General features: G+C 40.0%; 1 protein-coding gene across 1 annotated transcript in view; it reads right to left on the bottom strand.

Annotated features, from left to right (window-relative positions):
• Lurap1l (leucine rich adaptor protein 1 like) overlaps positions 1-22,696 on the bottom strand; it is a 40,461-nt gene extending 17,765 nt beyond the window's left edge. Inside the window, exon 1 of the mRNA XM_021627542.2 lies at positions 21,699-22,696. Within this exon, the coding sequence (XP_021483217.1) occupies positions 21,699-21,989 (291 nt within the window). The 5' untranslated portion in view covers positions 21,990-22,696. The remainder of the gene's footprint in view (positions 1-21,698) is intronic.
• Positions 22,697-23,819: the final 1,123 nt, after the last annotated feature.

Here is a 23,819-nt window from a genome sequence, read left to right as displayed (position 1 = left end):
AGTTCCTGTTAGAAATAGTCCTTGTTCCCCTCACTTTGGGAAACCAATTGGTTACTGAGCTACCACAGGCTACATCTGAGCAGAGGTTCTAGGTTATATCCATACATGGTCCTTGGTTGAATTTCAGTCTCAGAAGAGACCCCTGTGCCCAGATATATTTGGTCCTTGTGGAGCTCCTATCCTTTCCCAATCAGACTAACTCCCCTTCTTTCATATGATTCCCTGTACTCTGCCAATGGTTTGGTCATGAGTCTTTGCTTTGAAAACACTGCTAGAGTTTTTCAGATGCGCTCAGTAGACTCCTGTCATACGTTCAATGCACATCCCATCTGTCTTTCTAAACAGGGATTGATCATCTTACCCCATGCATTAGAAGAAAGTTTATACATAAACAACAAGGTACCTAACTCTTTAGATAAGAGAAGCAGGAACAGCAATGACAGTCCTGTACAGACAGAGTGCACTCCTCAGCACGTGTTCATCCTAGCCACTGACCAGGCTGTAGGACAGCAACCTACGCTAAAGAAATGGGTGGAAGCAGGGCGGGGGATACAGCAAGTGGTTGTGCGGAGAGTCACTGTTGTTGGGGGAAAGAAGTCATAAGGCAGGGAAATCAAGTGAATTGAGAATCTCACTTGCCCAGAGACTAACCCTTTGTGCTTAATGCTGACAGTCCTATTGGAAGAGCTGGAATGCGAAGTGTGTTTAAAGGGAAGTGGAAAAGTGAGGGGGTGGGGTGTCATGCAGTGCCTTCCGTGGGGAAGGGCCCCACAGCAGATTACAGGGAGGAGCTCAGCGCATTTTCCTACATAGCTCTCGACCGACCGGAGATTCGACCCTGCGAGCTGCTAAGTAAACTCCCTCGGAGATCACGCTTCACTGTGCAGATGCCCAGTGTTCCTGACTGTGTGGAGGTGCTTTACAGGCATCTCAAGCCCAGCCTTTCTCGTGGTTACGTAAGAACGCATCCAATAACAAGAGCAAAGGATGTTAGAGAAAACTGATTCGGTCGTGTAAGAAACGGATATAAGAAGTTCTCTGCTTAACTTGACCCAGGCCCAATTGATTTAATCGTGTCTCTAGAGGACTGCTGACTCCTCAAGTACTGTTTTCGGAACTGCTTGTAATTACCTCATTCTCCTGAGTTCAAAGTGACAGGTCCACTCTGGAGGAATTGTGGTTGAGAATAAAAAGAGGGTTAATTTGCACATGTGAAGCACAAGCAGGTGGCTGGCTTCCCTTTTCTCTGTCGAAGTTAGTAGGCAGCTTTTCATTTTTCAGTCAGAGGCTTTATTTATTTGTTAATTTATTTTTCCAGATCGCCCCTTCCCCTCCCTCCCTCCTCTCCAGCTAGTCCCTTTCTCCTCTACCCCTTCCCCTCATCCTCCTGTGCTCCCTAAGATGCATCGCAGTCTGAGTTTTAAAACCAGGGCAAAGTGCTTTTTGAGGATGACGTGGAAGGCCTAGAACACTGACACCAAATTCTTATTCTGATCTCCATTTCCTCCCCATAAACTCAGTTTAGCTGCCCTTAAATTCTTGTAGAAAATACATTCATCCTCTTGGGTTTTGAGTTGTTCTTCCTTTGGGAGGGGGAATGTTCTTAAGTTTCTCCAACTTGTTTTATTGTTATTGTTTTTAAATGGACACAAAAGGAACAGTTGTATGACTTCAAAAAATGCAGTAAAACTCATTGTTCCCAATTTTAATTTCAAAAGAAACTTTATGTTTTAATTTTTGGATGGTAATCTACAGTGAGCATGGTTGTGCATGCCTATAACCCCAGCTACTTAGAAGGTTGTGGCCAGAAATGCTGGTTTGAGGACTGCCTGAGCACTACAGCCAGATCTAGTTTTAAAGAAAATGGGGAAAATAAGATTTCCTCTTAAGTTTAGCCACCTTATAGCAGTCAAATGAAACAGATACGGAAAACCTTTCTTTTTTTTTAATCAGAGGTAAGTTTAGGAACATATTTTCTTTGGGGAAGAAAACAGTGTATCTATGCTGCTGCTCTGTGAGCATGCACTGGGCACTGAGTGCTCTGGAAGCTTCAGCAACTGCTAATTCACCAGTTCCTTCCAGTCTGCTCTTCCATCTTCTCAGACACATTTAAAGTCATAGCCTGGTTGAGTGGCTTCCTCAAGGAGCACAGCTGTTACAGCTCATGGAGTTCAAAGTTTTGGATGAATGGGTCTACAGAGATGGCTATGTAATCATTATAATTAAGATACAACATTTTCTACTTAAGCAACTCACTAGAAAAATATTGTACTGAAGATAAGAATTATGATTGTTATCAAGATGTAAAAGCCCTAAAATGTTTCTCTTGCTTTATGCCTTGGAAATCACAATTACCTCTCTGCCTAAAAATTAATGAAAGGTTTTAATTAACTAAGAGGTTTTAATTTCTGTTTGAATTTGATAAGAGAAAGAGCCTTACAGACATTACTTAACTGTGGAAATTACTAATGTATCAAATGTTCCAATAATTTTACTAAGGCATTGTTTCCACATTTTGTAGGAGTTTACATAAACACTTCCTCAAAATCTAAACTGAATAAGGGGCAATAAACATTTAGGTTTTACTTTGGATTCCATGATTTGCTATTATTGTTATTGCTAAACCCATCTGAGTTTCCAAATGTAGGTGGGGTAAAACAGAACCTCAGACAGCTTGATATCCTATTAAAACAACCAAACAAGCCTAATTTTGACTTCAAAAGACAGGTTTAAATACCATTCATCCATTAAATAACTCTTGCATTTCTGTCTGTTGGACAGGTTACTTAATACTTTCTCTACATCGGTTTTCTTGTCCACAAAATGACTGTATGGTGGTGGAACTGCATGAGGTACTGTATGCAGCCAGTGCTCAACGGAGTCTACCTGCCTTCTTCACTACTGAAGTAGGCCAAACTGCTAGGCTTGCAGATGTGTGGGGTCAAGTAACCAGATCCATTTATACAAGGACTACAGTTAATAACACAAGAGGGAACACTAGAAATTTGTTATGAGATTAGATTTTAAGTATCTTACCACAAAAATATCTTAAAAGGTAGCATATGAGTTATGTTAATACGGTCACTAGAGAGTCATTCATAATACTTAAACCTAAATATCTGGTACCAGTGACACTATATTGCCCTGAAGGTTTCTACACTTGAACTGAGTTGATAAATCCCCAAGTGACTATTTTAATGCAACAGTGAAAAGATAGCCCACAGATAAGCATTAAAATTGTAGACTCCTACTGATAAAGAAACCAAAGTAAATGGTGGAGTTGGACTACTGTATTTTATGAAACATGTACAAACTCGGGACTGATAATACGCTAGAAAGGCAGCTTAAATTCCTCCAATATATTCTGATGACACTTTACTATTAGATAAAATATCATCTCATTAAAAAAAAACAACAACAACAAACACTAAAACTTAGGCAAAGAATATTCCTGCATGATTCTAACCTGTCATAAAGGATGCAATGCTTGGTTTAAAGGAAATTCAACAGATAACAAATAGGACCCGCTCTTCACAGTTGACTGATACAAAGTGGGGAAATAACAAAGGCTTTACAATTCCTGACTCAAAAAAAGGTGGCTGAGACTACAAATACACTTCTGTGTTCTATTCTTAGTCTCTAATATTGCTAATTATTTGAAAACTGCTACTGCCATATTAAATGTCTTGCAAATAGCTGTTCTAGCACGACAAATTAGCATACACTCAATGTTAATTCATTGCCTCTAGTTTTGAAGGGCCACAGATGAGGATGACAAAAGCAGATGTCTGGCATATGGCAACAGATGGGTCAACACATTTTAAAGAGCTGCTGGGAATAAAATGATTCACTTTTCTCAATTCATATCAGAAAAGGTGAAAGGAGTAGAGCAGAAGCAATCTGAGCAAAGCAGGCTTAATAGGCTCCTAATTTTCCCACATTTTTTCTTTTCAATGTGTCCTACAAACCTATGGGACTTGCAGTTTGCTAGTGTGTTTCATGACACAGTGTCAGTCTTATCCAGGTCGCAAAATTCACAAACAAACATCAGAGAAATGTAGATAAGAATCTGCTACACTGCAGAATGTGTCAGTTCATGGCAAGAATTATTAGAGCAGATGGTACATGATGAATTCATCAGGACACATCCAGACCTCAGCTCCTAATTCCAAGTATATGTTTCTTGCTTGTGTGACTGCCCAGCCTCAGCTGACCCGGGAAATTTATCATTGCAATTTTATACTTATACATGCCTGGTATTATAATGCAGACATGGGAAAGATGAATACGTAAAACTCCAACTCAACTATGACACCGCCGAGACACCGTCAGGGTAAAGTCTGCTTGTAGAAGTAACATTAAATTACTGTTCTGGAGTCAGAGAAATCCCACTATTACTTGGAGATGGCTCCACAGTAGATGAAAGTGAACAAAAGGTGCTTGCCCGGTGAAAATGAATGGCTGGATTTTGTGAGGAAGTGTTCTTCATCACAGAGTTAGCCCTGATGTCATATTACATGCTTTCTCCTGGGTACACATTTTAAAAATAAAGTTTTGTTAGGTTGATTTGATTTCTCCCTGCTAGGTCAAACAAATAAACGAACAAACACAACTCTTACACAAAATCTTCACAAAATTTCCTAAATTAAAACAAAACCTCCATGTTTCTTCTACATTTGAACACAGGAATGAAAATATAAAGTACAGCAACAAAAGCTCAATTTCATTTATTTATTTATTTATTTATTTATTTATTTGCATAACCACTCAGGAGAATATGAGATGTTTTTATGGCAATTAAAATCTTGGCACACACAGTTTCACAATCTAATCTGTATTGCATCTCGTCTCCTCTGACATCAGTAAAACCAACTGGTTTCTGTGGTCAGTGTCTCTTGCATGGTTCCAGAATATGATTACAAACTGAATGTGGAACTTGTCTCTTAGGGTTTTGCCTGCACTGCTTCTGTGAAGCAATCAGACTGTGATTCCCATTCTTTTTTTTTTTTTTTTTTACAGTAACAGCAGGATCAGCTGCCTGGGCTGATTTTGCAATTATCAGAGTCAGGAAGTAGGGTAAAAGAGCACCTGCAGTGATGTGCTGAATTCTGCAAAGAGGCAAAGTTCCCTTCAGTGCAACTCCAGCTGATGGTGGAAGTCCGGAGAGTTCTGCCCGCCAGGCGCTGCACAGGCAGTGATGGTTGGGCTCTTTTCCTGTTGGTTTTGCTTTATAACCTTACAGACAGGTTTTTACCTTTCAAGTAGCTTTTGTACTGACAGGGATATAGCCCAATCATAATGAACAACAGTGCAGACAAAAACAAGTAGTCTTTAGACAGCTTTAGTGTCATACACTGTAACTAATTCTTCAATGCATTTCTTTTCACCTGGTCATAATGAAATCCCAAAACAGTAGATGGTTTCTTCAAATTTCAACTTGGTAGAAATTATAGGAACCAGTGAGGATGAGATTCAGGTCTAGTTCTTAGCAGCTCTAAAGCTCAAGCTGCTACTCAGCCCCATGAAAGAACTCTGAAATCAGCATACATGTACTTTTACAGGAAAAACCTTCAATGTGACAAGAAAAAAAAATCACAAATTTGAAAATTATGCAAAAAAAGTGTCATTTATTCCTTGGGCTAGGAATTATTTGAACATAACATGAAATATATAAAGTAGTCATCAAATTAAAATCTAAGAAACATGTTAAATATACAGTATTATAGGACTGTACACATAAAAGACAAAATTTCAGGTAATACAAATGATGCTTAAGACAGTCACACAGAGAGGTCCAAGAGATGACTCGTAGTTTAAGAGACTGACTCCCAGAAGTTGGAAAAAACCTAAATGTTCCTCAACCTAGGAATAGATACAGAAATTGTGGTACATTTACAAAATGGAATACTGCTCAGCTATTAAAAACAAGGAAATCATGAAATTTGCAGGCAAATGGTGGGAATTAGAAACGATCATCTTGAGTGAGGTATCCCAGGAGCAGAGAGACACACATGGTATATACTCACTCATAAGTGGATATTAACCACATAATGTAGGATAAACATACTAAAACCTATACTCCTAATAAAGCTAACCAACAAGGAAGACCCTAGCAAAGATGCTCAATCCTCATTCAGAAGGACAAATGCAATAAACTTCGGAAGCAGGAGAAGACAGGGAACAGGGCAGAGGCCTACCACAGAGGGCCTCAAAAAGACTCTACTGATCCAGGTATCGAAGCAGAGGCTGAGACTCATAGGCAAACTTTGGGCAGAGTGCAGGGAATCTTATGAAAGACAGGGAAGATAGAAAGATCTGGAGGGGACAGGAGCTCCACAAGGAGAGCAACAGAGCCAAAAAACTGAGCCGTGGGGGCCCTGAAGACAATGATACCCCAACCAAGGACAATGCAAGGAGAGGAGCTAAAACCCAGGCACAGATGTAGCCCATAGAATCAGTCTCCAAGTGGGGTCCCTAGTAAGAGGAGCAAGGACTTTCTCTGGTGTGAACTCAGTGGCAGGCTCTCTGATCACCTCCTCCTAGGTGGGATGGGGGTGCAGCCTTGCCAGTACACAGAGGAAGATAATGCAGCCAGTCCTGATGAGACCTGATAGGCTAGGGTCATATGGAAGGGGAGGAGATGAGGGAGGGAGGGTGAGATTAGGAGGGGATGAGGGAGGGGGCTACAGCCAGGATAAAAATTGAACAAATTGTAATAAATGAAAATTTAAAAAAAGGGGGGGGCACTGGCTGCTCTTGCAGAGGACCCAGGTTTAATTCCCAGCACCCACAGGTTTGCTTACAACCATCTGTATCTCCAGCTCCAGATCATCCCAACACCCTATTGACCTCTATAGCCACCAGGCATACCAAGTGGTGTGCAGATATACACGCAGGCAAAACGCTTACACACATAAAATATTTTTTAAATGACAGTTACATGGGACAACTTAAAAAACAATGTCAAGAAAAGGACTGGGCCTCCATAAAGAAAAAACAGAGATGACAAAGCATATCTTCTACAATGAAAACAGCTGCAGAAGAAAGCGCCCACATAAAATGAAAATACCACCAATAAAATAATGCAGTCTAGGCGATGTAATAATCATCTTTTTTCTATTAGAGGAGAATTATGGATCTATGTCATTAGGATGATTGAAACATTTAATTTTTTTCTCTAGAAAAGTTCAATATGATAACCCAGGCAACTTCAATTATAATGAAACCACAAAACCATTATAATAGTGGAATTATAGTCAATAGAAAGAAAACACTTTTGAAATACTTATATCATATACAATTTTAATGGTCTATTTTGTTTTTATTCTTGTTCCAAAAATATGCTGTCATGTTTTACTTTACAGCACACTTTATTCTTCAGTAATCACAGTGTTTTCTTGATTACAGTTAGTTTAAAAGTATGCCTTTTAAACATACTAGATGTGAAACACATGGAAACTGTCTCTAAAGAAATATTTTTAAAAAATGAGCAAGCATACAAAATAACCCCTACCTACATTCTATAACTTCCCTAAAATAGCAACTATAATTGTTCATTATTGATTATTCAGCCATACTCAAACTTCTTAGCTTGGCATTCTCTTACTTAGGATTGTTCTACCTTTTTACTTATCGCATTTCTCATCAATTCTTAATACACAGTCATCTATATGTTGCACTCATTCTTATAAAGATTTCATAGTTAATCAGTGCTTCTCACTATTTCTTACTCAAGCTACTTAAACAATCAAAACTCTCTTAATCAGCTGTTGTCCTTCTAATCACCTCCTTATAGGGGGAATCTAGCAAATTAGCAATCTCATTATTTATCTGTTCCTCCAGTGCTGAACTCTTGTACTCTGGTAAATTCTAAAGCTGAATGAATTGGAGGCAGTTCCAGCTATGAGAGAATGTATTACCTACTGAGAGTTCAAAACCAAAACTAAATCAAATGTAATTGTTTGACCCTCAGAAAAAATAAGTCAGAATTAACTACAAGTAATATGGAAGCTAACGTTGAAAGGGAGTGAAGAACCAGGCGAAGAGGCCGAGCTTGCAGATGATAAGAGGCTAATACACAGGAAAGCTCTGAGGAACAGAAATGGGGCCCAGTAAGGAATTAAGATGCAAATGTATAGGGGCTGGAGAGATGGCTCTGCAGCTAAAAGCACTGGCCATTCTTCCAGAGAACCCAGGCTGAATTCCAGGCATCCCACATGGCAGCTCACAACTGTCTGTAACTCCTCTTCCAGGGATCCGACACCCTCATAGACACACAGAGGCAGTCAAACACCAATGTACATAAAATGAAAATAACTGTTTTTTTTTTAAAGATACAAATGTGTAGCTCCTGAACCAAGAACCAGATAGTTACGTAATAATAATTTTCTTTAAAAAAACAATAAAAATGTAGACTTTATTACAAAAATGTTTGAGATTCAACAAGAATTTATAATATCATAGAAATTAAATTATTTACTAGCGACCCCATGCCCTATTACCTGATTCACTTGTAAGCAACCTGAAACCCATGTCTCCAGTGTTATCTGTATTTATGGAGTTTATCACAGGAATCAGCATTGCTGGGACCTAAAAATATGTGCTGTGTTTACTTCATGCTTCCTGCTGAAATACTTCCTGAGGCAGCGATGTGGATCCCAATCTGGAGAACATATTTGCACAGTTAAATGGTGGGCATGTGAGTTCTTATCCGTGTCTGGTCCAACAAGAAGTGAGGATTTGGAAATATGTGTATTTACTATGGACTTGTGTGAAGAGTACTTAACTGGAACCTAACTGAGACAAAATTAATTCAGGCAGAAGGTCACAGAGAAGGCGGGTAGACTGTTGTTGGACTCATTTTCAAGAGAATGGCTCACTCTGACTTTCAGATGTTAATTCCTTTCCTTGCTCTCACATGAGCTGGTGCACTGAGCGGCACAGAATACACCGCATACAGAGTAATGAAGAGGCAGGTAGACAAGATTTTCAAGTCGCTCCATCTTACTGCAAGTCAATGATTAAAAAAAAAATCCTAACAGTACATTCCTCTGTGAGAACTGGGTGAACTGCAAATGGAATCCATTTGTCTTGAGACTGAACGCAAATAAACATGACCCAACACTTCACGTGGTGAAACTGCAGAACATTCCCAGTAGTGATGCAGGACTTTTGGAATCAGAACGTAAATGGAAACGCGTTTCCTCTATTTATATTGGCCAATCTCTGACACCTTGAACAACCAGTTTTGGAAGTGGGAAAGCTGGCTGGTCTTTATCAGTATTAACTGCTCATTTTCTGAATCTTCATTTCCAAATCAGCAATTGGAGCACTTGATTCTGCTCCTAGGAGAATTAACTAACGATGGATGGTTATGAGCAAGCTTTATAGCATTTGATTACCAGTGCCAATGAAGATGATGGTATTATCTAACAACTGTACTCAGAACTCATAACATGAACCTAAATCAGTACAGACATCTGAAAAAATAATTCCATCTTGTTTCAAGCACAGAATAGAGATTTCACTTTTCTTTGGTATGAGACTACTATAACACTTATAGGTTGATATATGGGGCCTTATAATGTCCCATATTTGTAAAGGATGACCACTGAAGGACGGAGATGAAGAAGAGAGCTGGAAAGTTGAGGATCCACCACTAAATCCTTTTTCCCTAGTTTGATTTCTAATAATACAACAAGAAATCTGGGTTAATATTAAATCTAGTATCTACAAAAATAGGACTCTTTGTATTTGTTCATTTTCTCTACTGGCAAACTCACATATATAAAGACCATAAATGGCTTAATTTTACAGATTTTTCCCTCACATATTTACTATGGACATTTCCAAGCTAAGGTTTAGAAAAGGGATAACTGAAACAAACACAGTACTACAAGGCATATACAAAAGGCAAATTTTAAAAATGAAATAATGAAGTTATGAAGAGGAACTATAATGGATAAAATTCCACTTCATTGCCCGGGCTTTTCAGGACCACAGCCTTTGGTAAACATTGATTGCAGTAAAATTTAAAAAAATTAAATGTATGGTTTTCAAGGTAACACACACACACACACACACACACACACACACATATATATATGTGAGACTGAAGTTTACAAACAAATGTAATGTAGCACATGGTGAGAGTGACAGCCTTATTTATTTCACTGCCTCCTTGCCCAGCAGCTACAGTATCAGACAAATGACGGAAGTGCTTTGAGAACTGTGGATATGGAAAACACATGCATCTCAAAAGAGAAGGAATTTTATGACGAGAGTGCTAACAAGTTGCTTCTTTTGTTTGTTGTATAAATCTCTGCGTTCTTTGCCTAACAAAACCATCTACGGAATACTCACTCTGTCTAAACACAAGGTGATGATGCTTTTCCTTTATCTTTTAATCAAACTATAATTACTGAATACTTTCTGTGAAGCAATTTCATTGCTACTTCATAACTTTAATTTTGCTACTGTTATGAATTGTAAAATAAATATCTGATATACAGGATATCTGATATTCAAACCCCTATGGAAGTTATGCCCCACAGGTTGAAAACAACTGACTGAACTCAGATCTCTTGTAAGCTCCTGTGAAATGGATCCTAGCAGTGTTCTGTCACAAATGCTTCTAAAGAAAAAAGTGGGATAAGTCAGTAATTCTTCCGTTATTGTGCAAGAATATAAACAGGGGGGGGGAACAAACAAAACAAAACAAAAACAAACAAGAAAAACCAAAAAAACACCTACCACCCATGGGGAAGTATTCACTAAGTTATTGAAAATTACAGTGGCATAGCAATATCATACTTGCAGTCTTTAAAGATATAAAAATAATTAGTGGTGTGTATGTGTGTGTTATTTGTCTGTATTGTGTAGAAAGAAGGAGAAAAAAGGGAATGAGGTAGACACATACAAGGTTTAGGGGATTCTGGGAAAGCACAATTCATTGATTTGGGCCCTGTTCTTGCAACTTTTAAGAGAAGTCTAAAAATTTTCAAAACAAATGGGTTTTAAATGTCTGCCGCATATTTAGAATTTTTCCTGTAGAGGATCTGAATTAGAAAGACTGATTATAGGCAGGAAAATTCCATGAAGTGGTACTTCACAGAAGGCAAAGACTGATGCCTTTGGGAAAGGCAGTATTCACACAGCTGTGAAAAGACAAAAATATCCAGAAGGAAATACAGTTACTGGTTTAGTTGCAACACTAGATTATGTGATGGCCATTTTAAATCTTTTTAATCAATATAGTTTCAAATGAACACTCACAAACTTAAATAGATTAATTCATCAAGACCCCTACCAATATTATGATCCGAGAGAGACCATTCAAGAAGCTTAGTTTTTCTCTTTCTATCCAGTCATCTTACTCATGTGCAACCTTGATTATGTGAAGATCACTACAGATCTGCTAACTGTTTCAAATGACTCAGACATAATGTGCACAAGCCATTCTGCCTTCATAATGTCCTGGTTTCAGACTAAACATTAAGCCAAGGACAGAGAGATCATACTCTAATGCTACCTATCTCTAGATAAAGCCACAACTTAAGTGAGGCTATCAAATTAAACAATGACTCATTTTCAGCTAAAAATCTGCAAATTGCACCCTACATCTCTCTTTCTCTGTGGGTGCCAAAGGATATGAATTCTAATCTGTGTGTGTGTGTGTGTGTGTGTGTGTGTGTGTGTATTAAATTGTCTCTTTGGTCTCAATCCTCAAAATCTCATTACAAAGCAAGAGAGGGCTTCAGAACTGGATGTGGGTCCTCTCAGTACATAGGCAAAGAAGAGTACTCTCTTCCAGGCTGTGCTATGTCAGCATTCCTAGGCACAGCAGTTGCTGAAATAGGCTGTATGTGAAACAGAGTGGGACCTACAACCAAGAACCAATTCTCCAACACTCTTTTAAAGCAGGGAGAAAAGAGTTATTTTTACTTTCTTACGTCTATTACCATAAGGACAGCTAGCAGAAGGGTGGTGGTCAAGAGCTTAGCTTCAAGTGATTGGGTTTGCTGGTATCAGGCAAGGAGGCACTGTGATCTTTGTTCTACTCTGGAAAAGAAGTGCTGCTAGTGCACTCCAAACATGAAAGCTGCAAACAGATTGAGGTCTACTTTAATTCAGATTCAGGCCATTGGGAAACACAAGCATCAAACTGATTTATCCTAGCAATAATCTAGAATTGATTATATTGTAGGAGAGAAAAAGAGTGAACAATGCCACTAGCCACGTTGGGAAACAGAGTCTAACACTGTCACATCAGGAGAGTGGCAAATGAAGTCACTTCTGTGTAATTTTGTCAGATTTTCACCCCATGAAAACCTTTTACCAGAGGCTCATGAATGTCTTTTAAACAATAACATTATTTCCCTATAGAAAGGTTCTTGTCAGTTCAGTCTTTATCTGCCTATAACTCATTGAGTTTTACATTATGACTAAAATCACTGACCTAAGTGATAAAACCAAGTTATACTGGGGATACGATGTACATTATCTCTGCGATGCAATTTTATGGTCACATTGTCATGGCAGAGGACTAAAATGCAGGTTCTGGTCTCATCTATGAGTCATGTATAATTCTAAAAAGAAGAGTGTCTGTGCCTTAATTATTTCTAATCCTCTGGTCTTGACAATGACTATCTTGCTCTCTCTTAAAGCCTTTATATTACATTTTCTATGGGCCTAATGGTATTCCTCAACTACTATAGCCTGCAGAATTCAAGCTGTTATGAGATACTGAGTGGAATACTTTAAAACTGCCTCAGAGTATTTACCAAGCTCATCATTGCCTACTTACGATGGACCAGATACTGGGCAGTTATTTTATTTATACTTTTGGACATCGGCTTTGCTTTCATTTATTTGTGACTGTCTCTGGCTCTTTCCTCTTGGAGAAAGAAAGTATTTAAAATTTTGGTTATATAGAAGCCAACAGTTGATAAACTTTGGATATTTTAAAGAAACCAAACTTTTAAAGAGTTTGATTTTTTTAAAGATTATGGGACTTTGGGGCTGGAGAGATGGCTCAGAGGTTAAGAGCACTGGCTGCTCTTCCAAAGGTCTTGAGTTCAATTCCCAGCAACCACAAGGTGACTCATAACCATCTATGATTAGATCTGGTGCCCTCTTCTGGCATGCAGGTGTACATGCAGGCAGAATACTGTATACATAATAAATAAATCTTTAAAATAAGAATGTGGGACTTTTAAAGTTATACTATGTTTTCTATAGTGATGTTAATATCATGTCTTGAGGATAAGCAGGAAAAAAGAACAAACAAAGCTTCAGTGGCCATTTCTTCCAGTGTACAATGGAGCACACTGTCACTTTCTTCTCTTTCCAAACAAGCATGAAAATGTATTGCTATTAGTTTCCAATGTCAACACAACACCCTAAGCTATGCTTTGAAGCAACATCTATCTATGATAAATGATAGGCAGATGGTTAACATAAATAAATGAATCATAGAAGAACCTAGGAAAATAGCTGCATAGTGAGCTCCTAAGAGTCATGAATATAGCTGGGTATGATGGCGCAAACCTTTAGTCCCAGCTCTCTGGAGGCAAAGTCAGGTGGATCTCTGTGAGGTCAAGGCCAGCCGGGTCTACATAGACAGTTATGTACAGCTAGTGCTGCACAGATTTTTGATGGGCCAAAAATCTCCACACACTGGTATTAAAACTCGCCCTAGATTCATCTGGAGCTCCAGTTTATATTCATTCATTTGTTCATTCTTTCATTCAGAGTGTGTGTGTGTGTGTGTGTGTGTGTGTGTTTGTGTGTGTGACAGAGATCAGTGTTGAGTGACTTTTCTCTACTGGTGTTCTCCTTTTTTTGGGGGGGGCAGGGTTATGCACAAAACTTAAGAGTTCACCAACTCAGCTAGCCTACAGGACCTGGAAGCCTTTTGGATCCTCTTCTCTCTTCCCCGACCCCCAATGCTAGGGTAACAGGCTTTATTGCTGAGGCTTTAAACTCAGGCCCATAGGTTTGCTCAGAAAACACTTTATGGATTATGCCACTTTCCCAGGCCTGCCTATATTTCAAAGCCCCTTCTGAAATCTACCATGGCTCTTCCAAACCAGGAGGCTACTATTTACATAGTGAAAGTGTGGGACTGAAAGAAAAACAAGGGGCTGGGGGACAGCTCTTCTGTTAACTCCACTTAATGCTCTTGCAGAAATGTGGTTCCCATCACCTACAAGATGGCTCACAACTCCCTGTAATTTCAGTTCCAGTCAGCCCAGGTGACCCACCTGACACTAACAAAGGTTCAGGGATTTCAAAGACTTTCATTCCATAGCTGTGCTTTAAAACTTAAAGTCTCGGTGCAGGAAATCATCTTTTAAATGTGCCTCACTTCAATGGAAGATAGGAGGTATATTTTTATGTCAGCACAGGTTGGACATTCTGAGTTTAAAATTTCCACACAATTGGTAGTCTTTTTTTTTTTTCTTTTAAACAATGCAGCACGGTTCTATCATGCTCATGCCACCTGGTTGGAAGAAAATTCTTTTCTCCCAGAAAATGTTCTTAGGATGGGTGTGGTGTGCATTCCTTTAACATGAGCACTTGAGAGGCACAGGTGGTTGACTCTGAGTTTGAGGCCATCCAGGGTTACACTATGATATCCTGTCTCAAAAAAAAAATAGGGGAGGGAGGGAGGGAGGGAGGAAGGAAGGAAGGAAGGAAGGAAGGAAAGAGGAAGGAAGGAAGGAAGGTTTGTTATTGGACTAGCAAGATGGCTCAGCAGGTTTGATAACCTGATTAAATCCCCAGGACCTACACGGTAGAAACTGATTCCTACACGTTGTCCTACAGCCCCCTCCCCTCTCAGACGCATAACATAATTTTAATGCCAAAGCACATCCTAGCTTCTAGCCAAGCTAGGGCTGGTGCCACTCATCAAGAATTATATCAAGAAGATTTACTTATTACATTAAGAATACTAACATCACAGGGGCAAAACACAGAAGCAGTTACTGCTGGGAGCCAGCTGACCTCCAAGTCTGTATCCCTAGGTTAAACCCTTAATTGGCATGGTTGCCAGCGTCACCTGGAGGGCTCATCCTCATGAGTCACCTCCACAGCAAGGCTTCACAGGCTCAAATGTGGCATCTGGTGCCTCCTGACATGTTGGCTTGTAATCATTCTCTGGCCAAATTGTATTCTCATTTTATCTTTTCAGCCATCTTGAGAACTCATTAAGGAAAATGCCTCCACTTCCCAGTTTCTACCTAGAGGCAACCAAGTGATAAAAATCACCTTGCCTATACTGAAGTGTGCCCAAAGCAAGTATGAAGTTAACTTAATGAAATTAAAATCTGCATTTTAAGCAATTTTAAAGTATTTTTTTAAATTACAAAAGTAAAGAAGCCATTTAAAATGGGGGGAGGGATTAGTAAAAAAAATCAGTAAGGAAAAATCTATAAATGTCAAGTATAAATCTATTTTCAAGAATTTTTCAAACATTTTAATTTATGTTCTCATATCATTTATGATTTTTTTCTTTCAAAAATTAGATTTATTTATTTTATGTTATGTGTTTAAATGTCTGTGGGCACAGGGAACCAAACCACCAGACCAGGGTCCTCAGCAGAAGCAAGTGCTCTTACGAGGTGTCTTGAATCCTGCTTTTTTTTTTTTTATTTTCACATGTGTTTTGTGTCTAGTCCAAGGCATTGCTCTGGAATCTGCTAAAACAGAAGCTGACGACCAGTTGCAGTATGGGGCTGTGTTATAGTAAGAAAGTAGAAGTCACTAATTTCAGATTTGCACTCTCACAGATATTAAAGTCTGCAATCTATAGCTGCAAATAGAGAAATCAGGACACAGTGTTTTCAAGTAAGCTTTCACAACTGCACCACCCGACCTGAAGAATGGAAAGTGCCTCCACCTGAAACAGCCCTGGCTGGGATCCAGATTGTCACTTCCACAGTCAGTGTCTCTCCTAGTCCACAAAATAATTTTCCAACTAACAATGGGCTATTAAGGTAAACTCAGACATGTGTATTAGGTCCTTTGTAAGGTCAATCTCCTACGGTTTTCTGATTGCCTCCATCATCCTTTGCATTTCAAACTTACCACAGAGTAAGTCAATGAAAACGATTTCTATTCTTAAGCCAGAAGTTCAATACAGTCATTTTGAAATAGTATGACAATCTTCTGAATAACACGTAAAGACACCATATGGTATAAACTATATTACTAAATACTGAAACAAAAATTGAATAGCTGGTGTCTATACTTACTGGAAGAAGGTTTCAGATATTATGAGATTATAAAATGTAGTCATATTTAATAATAAATATAGTCCTCATCTTAAGAAAATTCTTCAGCAGGGCAGTGGTGGCACATGACTTTAATGCCAGCACTCAGGAAGCAGGCAGATCTCTGAGTCTAAACCAACCTGGTTTAGAGAGTGAGTTACAGGACAGCCAGGGCTACACAGAGAAACCCTGTCTTGGGAAAAACAAACAAAACTCTCTACATATTGTGGAAAGAAAGCTCCAAACAAAGAAAGCCTCTCAAAACAAACTTTTAAAAAAACACTTAATTAAAAAAAAGCACTTATTATTGTGTGTATGTATGAAGTGTATGAGGAGAATGACATGTGCCATGATACGGGGGAGGGACGGGAGGAGAGGGTTGTAGGTCAGAGGACAACTATTAGAGATAATCAGTTCCTTCCAAGTGTAGGTTCCAAGTTCAAACTCAAGTTGTCAGGTTTGGCAGCTGGTGCCTTTACACACTGAGCCCCCTGCAAGACTGCATGATTTTCTTTTGTTAAGGAAGACATTTTGTTTTGAGCCCTAAAGTCAAGGGCAGTTGTGACAAACACACATAATTGTTGAGTGATAAATGAATCCACACTCACAACAACCCCTGCCATGTATCCTGAGGGCTTGTTTTGTGGGTTTCTTATAATTTTATAAGGCTCTGAGATAGCATAGATTTACAAGAGCTAAACTGTATTTTTAAAAGAAAATTTTGGAATACAGACAAGTTTGGAAAAAAAACCACAATACATAAAATCAGGTGACATAAGTTCAAATGTTGATTTTGTTCACTAATAATTTGTGTATACTTAGCCTGAATTCTCAACCCATCTCAAGAGCATCTTTTTATATTTTAATTTATGTTCATTAGTGTAAAGGTACCAGGTCCCTTGGAATTGGGCTGCCATGTAGGTGCTGGGAATTGAACCTGGGTCCTTTGGGAGAGCTCAGTGCTCTTAACCACTGAGTGTTGGTATGTTCTTTTGGAATGTATACACTTTACCCTTGTTCATTCAAATGCTGATTTCTCTCCCCCACTCTCTGGTTTCAATCCGAACATTGCATTGTGATACTTATTCTAAGCATCACTTGTATCAACTTTGTATAAACATGCCAAAATAAAGCAACTAGCCACAATGTTGAGCAATGGAAAGGAAGCAGGAAGAAAGGGAGGAGCCAGAGGACAGGAAGGTGGGAGGCAAAGGAGGGACAAGGGAGGAGAGAGCTGGGAAAACAGAGGAGGAGCAGAGATCTTGGAACGACCTGGAGAGATAGACTGGACCTAATATATCACTAAAAGCAAGTAAAATGGGTGGGTGAATCTAAATGTTAGGAAACTATGAGGGCTTGGAGGTTTAGGATGGAGTAACTATTGCCCAGCATTATGTTCCAGGTTAATTAAATAAATCCCAGTCTCTCTGTGGTGATTTAGTTATACAGCTGTTTAGGACTAACGGCAGCTTTAATAAAAAAATAAACCAATAGTAAATTTTAATGACCTATAATAGCTGAGCCATCTCTCCAGCCCTCAATTCATCTTTATGCTAACAAAAAGGGTATTTTTCCAAAATGTGGATGAAAATACTTCGTTTGTTGTAGCCTAGCTTTAGGTACAAATGGTATGACAAATATTAAAATGAACTGGAAAGTGGTGAACAAATATTATTGAACAGATTTTATTTATCGTGTACTTACTTTGTGTGTTTTGTTTTTGTTTTTTCATGACAAGGTCTCACTGGGAAGCCGTGGAACTCAGAGATCTGCCTGATCCCTGCCACCCAAGTGTTGCCATGACTCATAGGCTTACTGGGCAGATTTTGTATCAGAGACCCGGTGCCGACCTCCAGTTTCACAATAAATTTCACATGTAATTCTATATTTCTTCTTTATATGGTCGAATTTCCTAAAGTCTAATTTTAAACTGTCCACGTTGAAAGTTTTATTCCTACCCCAAGACATTCTGAAATTACTTAGGATTGACCTATAGTATCAAATTATGCTTACAAATGTCTTTATCAGTATTTTTCTTGCATGTGGCACTATTTGTATTTTCAAAAAGGGTTTCAATATTAAGGAGTTCAGCTAGAAACAGCTTCTTACCCCACTTCAGTCTTTTTACCCACTTTTCTGCTTCACAAACTACATCCCAGATCTGTAAGAGCAAAGACTACAACATTTACAGACAAGAATGAAAGATATCCACAAAAGCAGAAAAGGTGACAGGGGGCTGAAGAGATGGTTCAGAGGTGTTCTGTGGGAGGACCAGAGTTTGGATCCCTGGCATCCATACAGACAGCAGCTGCATTCCTATAACCCAATAAACAAGCTGGCTACCTAGACTAGACAGATGGGCAGTCATTGCCTCACTATAGAAGATGTAGACTGATGCAGGAAGACATGATGTCAACCTACACACACACAGGAAAGAGAGAGGGAGAGATGCAAACATCCCATTCAGGAAAAGTTTTAAAGAAGGTGAATGAGACAATGGTGGGATCATATGTATATAGAACCTTACATGTTGACAATAATTGCAAGTGACTGCTGCCCTGTGTCCTTTTGGGGAACTCATTCATTCTAATAGGAAAAGAAGAGAGGCCTAATTCTGAGAGATCCCTAAAAGGCCTGTGCATAGGTAAAGTGTTTTTTGAGGAAGAAATGATGAGAACAAACAAAACCCTGATGATTTCAGACCATCCAATCTGTGAATAACTCAAAATAAGAAAATGTGGGTTTGAGTTTACTGCTAAGGAGGCTGACTCAGTGCTGAGCAAGAGGACAGGAAGGCTGAACTCACACTAGCTCCCTACCTCCTCTATTTCAAGATGCTAAGAGGAGACAAAAAGAACTGCAGAGCTGTCCCATTTTCATAGCAAAACCCCCAGCTCTACCCACAGACAAATTTGTTGCTCTGTGTGTGCCTAAGTGAGGATTTTGAGCAACCACAAGAGAAATATAGAAATAGAGGGAAATGATGGCCTTCTTGATATACCTTCACTGCCTTCTAAATTTCTGAAGCCAATGTTTGTAAGATTTACTCAACGGAGACCTTTATTAGAATACAAAGTTTATCCCAAAGCATCCATAATGACATAAACTTTTCTCTATCTACAGACAATGAGACATCACAGAGGAAATGCCATGAAGTTAAGTTGTGCATTTACCTTTTCAAAAGTTAACAGCAGGAGTGCTGAAGAGATGGTTCAGCAGTTAAGAGCACTTGTTGCTCTTTCAGATGGCCTGTGTTCAATTTTAGCATCCATATGATAGCTCATAAATGTCTATAATATAATTCTAGTCCTGTATAGAACACCCTTTTCTGGCCTTCGAGGACACTGGTGCACAGGCATTCATGCAAGCAAACCATTCATACATGTAATGTACAGATAAATTTACAAAGAACTGACACACCGTGATCATCATAAATTGCAACATGGAGTTGAAAGAAAATGATTTTTTATCAATTTGGAAACTTCCATTAGAAAAAATAGATATCTGGCAGATATTCTTAGCCGAATGTGACCAATTTTCTTTATCCAACAGAATTCAATACTACAAAAAAAAAAAAAAAAAGAAAAAAAAAGTCAAGTAAGCATAAGAGATTTGAAAGCCTTTAATAGACAAATTCATCGATTAAAATTTCTTTATGAAATTTATGTATTTAGTTTGTAAGGGTATACATACATGTTTACGTGAAACACCATGGTGCTTGTGTGGAGGTCAGAGAGCAACTTGTGGGGGCTGATTCCCCATAGGAGTCCTGGGTATCAAACTCAGGTCATTAGGCTCAGAGGCAAGCACCATTCCATTCTCTAAGACCCAGAGCTTCTTAACCCTCCTTATGCTGCAACTCTTTGATACAGTTCCTCACGCTGTGATGACCCCAAACCATAAATTCATTTCGTTGCTATTTCATAACTGTAATTTTGCTACTGTTACGGATGGCAATGCGAATATCTGATGTGCAGGATAAGTGATATGTGACCCCAACTGGAGTCTGGAGTCAGAGGTTGAGAACCAGTGATTCTGAATTTGGTAGATGTTTGGGAAGCTTAGAGTCTAAGTAATCTCATCTCCCTTTCTTTTTTATTTTATATATCAGAACGCATTGCTAACTAAGATATGATAGCTACTTAACAAATACTTGGAGCGATGAACATGCATCATTTGTATATGTGTATTTTGACAGAGAAATATGAATAGTAATAAAAATCATTTGCAATGCACATAGTATATACATGTATATTTATATTCAGTTATATGCAGAAATATCAGATATTTGGATATCTGGAACATTCTCAAGAGGTAGGCGAGTATTTATGACACGAAGTTCTTAAGCAGAACAGGTTTAAAGATTTAGTGAGGGTCTTCAACGTGGTATTCAATAGTGTTTTAACAGGTCATGACCTCTGAGGACAGTCTTTGTGCTTAGACTTTACTACCAAGAAAGTGAGAACCGAAGGAGTCTTAGATGTGAACCCCGACAGACTTCTTCTGTAGGATGCCCTTCTCACTCCCCTGGGAGACGTAGGCCTGCTGTTGAAACCCTCCTCCTCTAAAAGTTAGTAGAAAAAGGCTGTTGGTTTGTGGCCATTTTCTTCAAAAAGCTTAGAGATAATTTCCACCAATCAGCTCTTCACTGTCAGGATAAACAGATCTGTAGAGGCCAAGACTAGCCTGCGCCAAGAGCTCAAGGCAAATGAATGAGTGCCTTAGTCTAAGAGCATCCGGAATAACGAGTCTTAGATCTACTTGACCCATTGTCCTAATCCGAGACTAACAGAAATGACAGAGAAAACAAATGCTGATTGAGGACTAGAGGAAAGGGTAGGAGGTAGTCATTAGCAAATCCCTAGGCTCGGGGTCACCTGCTCTCCAGGATCAAAACAAGTGAAACAAGCCATTCATAGGCACACCAAGGGTGAGGAGCCATTGTTTTCAGAACCAGCTGTGGAGAATCGACTCAACAGTGGCCTTGGGACAGCTGCAGCTGCTGCATCAAGGGGAGGGTTAAGGAAAGCAAACTACCAATGCAGACTGCAAGGACCCTGCCGCGCCACCTCCTGGCCAGCTGGGAGGCATTTCTGCCCTAAGCGCAGGAGACTAAATCACCCTTTGAACCAAGGCAAAGCAGCAGGCCCAGACCCGAGCATTAACTGCTGGCTTTGGGAATCTGCGACTGTCAGCTGCAAAGCGGGGCTCAGTGAGTGGCGCTAGCAGAGTAGAGTGGAACTGCCTGAGCTTCCTGGGCACCCTGTGACCGTACAAAGTCTTCAGGGTTCAAGCTTTAGCTGTGGCTGAGTCTAGAGGCGCACTCCCGCTCTCCTCCGCCCGACCTCTCCCCGGCTCGCGCGCCGCCCTCTCGGGTCCCAGGCCCCAGGTCCCAGGTCGCCACTGAAGCATCACACTCACCATCTCCTGCCTGAGGATGTGCAGTTTGGTTTCTAACCTCTCCAGGGCGCTGGGGTGGCTACGTCGTGGAGAGCCAGAGGCAGGGGAGGATGAAGAGGAGGAGGACACGGAGGGCGCGAAGCTGCTGCAGCTGCTGCTGCTGCTGCAGCTCCCACCAACCCCGCTGGGGTCCGTAGCCCCTTCGCGGGGCGCCAGCTCCTCCCCACGCAGGGAGCGCGCTAGGCTCTCGGGTACTTTGCGCCCCAGCTTCAGCTCGATGTCTCTGAGGTCTGGCAGCGGGCCGTCTTCCATGACTCTTTGCGAGGGGCGACACTGCGAGTAGAGGCAAGGAGGCGAGGCCTGGCGGGCTCGGGAGCTCAGCACCGGGCTCCCTGGGCCGGGCCTGGGTCCCCGCGGGCGTCCGTGCGTTCCATGCCCCCGGCGCAGCCGGCAGATCTGCACCCGGCCGCAGTTGCAGGCTCTACCGCTTCGCAGCCAGCGAGATTAGCCAGATCACTTCATTCCTTTCTCTCTGGCCACTCCACCGCCAAGTTCAGTTAATTGATACTGCAGAGAAGACGGGCAAAAGATAGTACGTTATACCGAGCGGCACAAGGAGGAAATGGAACCTGCTCGATGGAGGAAAATTCCCATTTCAAACTGTCCATTCATATCCCTGGCTGTTCACAGTGCCCATCACGTATTACACCGCAAGGAAAAACGAGGCGGCCGCACTCCCGGGTCGTTTCATTTTCCAGCCATAGGTCTTGAAGAATCAGGCTATCTTGGACGTTCGGGGGGAAAAAAAAATCTTTGGTCAACGAAACAAGTGGGTACGTCGTGTTTGTCTCCGGAACGGATGCATTAAAAAAAGAAAGAGATGGCTAGCTTAGCTGGGGTTCAAGGGCTTCCTGGTTGCGGCAGCAGTGTCCTTCCCATTTAGGCTGTACCATCCAAGTCATTGTGTTCCTCCGAGCCGCCTCGGAAACTTTAAACTCGGCTGGCAGGTGGACCAAAGCTGGGCCAACCCTTGTACCGTATGTCACAGACAAGAAGAGCAGCAAAATCTTCCCAATCCTAAAGCTAAGCAACCAACTCGCAAGTCCTAGCTCAGCTGAGCGTACCCATATTAGGTTACTAAGTTAACTGCTGTCCCGCCGAAGTCGTCTGGCAGATACAACACACTTAAAAAAAAAAATAGAGGAGAAAAATAGCTAAATTTTATGTCGCTTTCCACCCATAAACCTTACTAAAAGCCAACACATTTAGCATTAGAAAACTTGCCCAATAATCCCCAATGTCCAGATGTGTGTGTATGTGTGGTGCATGTGTAGAATTTTAAACAGAGGAAATTGCTAAATCCTATCTCTTTAATTATACAAGAAAAACGCTGAGAATAACTAGTGAAATTATACTTGTTTTCTTTGATAATTTGCCTATATTTTGCCGCTGTTTAGGAAGACCCACAACTTTGTAAACTATTAATCTGAAATACTTCTACCAAGTAAGTTAGTATAAAGTACATAGATTATAAGATTGCTTGAACATTGTGTTTTTGTCAGTGAGAGTTGAGAGTAGTATTTTCAACCCACTAAACTATAATTTTTGGTTTCCATTGAAGTATTTCAAAGTTGATCCTTTCTTCTGGGACAAGTAGACATTTGTGTCCTTGGCTCTTCTGGCCTTCCTTCCCATTCAGCTTCTGCATTCAAAATAACATAGATAAATGGAGTGTAGTCTGTTTATAGCATTTTCTAAGAAACCTTAAAAGGAGAGAAAATGTAGACCTTCTGAATGAAATATTTCATGTCAAGGAAAAGATTGTTGAAATTGACAAGCCAGAACTTTGCATGTGTTAACTCTTCTTAAAAAGAAAAAGAAAAAAAAAATGTTGTAAGTTAGGTGGCTCATTTCAAAGTCAAAACTACCATTTATGGAATCAAAGAGAACAAAATTAAATCTCAACTCTCCCATAAAAGTGCATGTATTGTCTTAAAGCTGGCAAACCACAAGCTCGTTGGATGAAGACTGTACTGTGGCGTGTAATTATGGACGCCTCTCATTTGAGTCATGGACAGCTTTTTATTACAGACTGTACAAAGTCCAACTCAGAGATGGGTGTAAAGCAAACCTCGTGTGTTC

Source organism: Meriones unguiculatus, chromosome 12, assembly GCF_030254825.1.
Source record: "Meriones unguiculatus strain TT.TT164.6M chromosome 12, Bangor_MerUng_6.1, whole genome shotgun sequence".
NCBI lineage: Eukaryota > Metazoa > Chordata > Mammalia > Rodentia > Muridae > Meriones > Meriones unguiculatus.
Note: the sequence above shows the minus strand (reverse complement) of the source record. Positions and strands in the feature narration are given on the sequence as shown.